We start from the raw sequence: 1,245 nt of genomic DNA, 5'->3' as shown, positions 1-1,245 counted from the left end.
CCCCGTCCGCCTGCCGAGGACCCCTGCCCCTGGCCGCCGGGAGGGTGGGCCTGCGAGGGCCTTGGAGGGCGTCCCGGGCCGCGGCCGGGGACTGCACGGGGGCTCCAGCCCCTACTTTGTGCTGGTCACAGTCGCTGCTTGTTCTCCCGAATCTCGCGCCGGTCACTAGTCCAGACACCGCGTGGCATGGACCGGTGGAGAGCCACTGCGCCCGGGGGCGACTGACCACACTCACTGCGGGGGTGCCGCGTCCGGCACGGGTGTTGGCCTCTGCAGTCACCCACCGGCGCCCCGACACCCAGGCGGCCTCGCCTTGCCACAGCCTGGGGGGGTGACCCTCCCGCTGGCCCCCCGGGCACAGGCCGGCCCCCCGGGCACAGGCCGGCCCCCTGGGCACAGGCTGGCCCCCTGGGCACAGGCCGGCCGGCTCACTCTGCGCCTGTTTCCTTCCCGAGGAGCTTGAGGATCGCAGACAATCCCCGGGGGACGGTGGGGCACGGGTCCCTGGGGACAAGGGAAGGTCACTCGAGGCAGAAAAGCGGCAAGAGAAGGCCACCCCTCAGCGCGTGCCGGGGACACGGGCTCCCCAAATCAGCAAGGAGACTTGGGGGGCGCAGGCGGCACCCCACTCCGGCCCTCACCCCACAGCTGCCCTAGGGTTCAACACGTCCAGACTCCCAGTGGGCTCCTGGCCCACTGGCTGTCCTGCCGCCCCCCCCCCCCGGACATCCTTGCCCCAAACACACAAGGAAGAGGGGTACTCCTTGCTGGCCTGAGCAGGACACGGCCCTGCGCCCCCACGTCAGGCGCCCGTTAAGCCTCGTAAGATGAAGCCGAGGGGCCACTGGCTCGTGGCCAGCAGGGAGTGTCCAGCCCCGGCTCGACCCCCGGCAGCGTGGCCACCTGTCCACCCCCCTGGACAGCCCACGCTCGTGCCTTCCACCGCTGAGCAGGAAGGGGACAGCGGGACAGGGGTCAGGGTCCAGGCGGGGCAGTGGCGATGCACGGAGGTTTGGGGTTGTGGGGTGTCAGCGCCACGGCCTGGCCCTCGCCCGTGCGCACGCAGCCCCTCCAGCCCGGCTCTGCCTGCAGTGTGAAGGGGAGGCCGGCGCTCGCCGCTCTACTGGGTCCGTGGCTCCACTCTACCCGCAGCGCTGGGCCGCTGGTCCCCGGAGAGCCCTGGTGCCGCCCGCCAGCGGGGCCCAGCCCCCAGCACCCCCATCTCCCTGCGGCGGGGTCAGCCCC

At 72.8% G+C, this 1,245-nt stretch overlaps 1 protein-coding gene across 1 annotated transcript in view; it reads right to left on the bottom strand.

The window, feature by feature from the left end:
* Nucleotides 1–1,245, bottom strand: part of BRD1 (bromodomain containing 1) — a 73,613-nt gene that overhangs the window by 5,818 nt on the left and 66,550 nt on the right. The window contains exon 12 of the mRNA XM_012735088.1: nucleotides 433–504. Within this exon, the coding sequence (XP_012590542.1) occupies nucleotides 433–504 (72 nt within the window). The remainder of the gene's footprint in view (nucleotides 1–432; nucleotides 505–1,245) is intronic.

This window comes from Condylura cristata, unplaced genomic scaffold, assembly GCF_000260355.1.
Source record: "Condylura cristata isolate star-nosed mole 26May11 unplaced genomic scaffold, ConCri1.0 scaffold00004, whole genome shotgun sequence".
NCBI lineage: Eukaryota > Metazoa > Chordata > Mammalia > Eulipotyphla > Talpidae > Condylura > Condylura cristata.
Note: the sequence above shows the minus strand (reverse complement) of the source record. Positions and strands in the feature narration are given on the sequence as shown.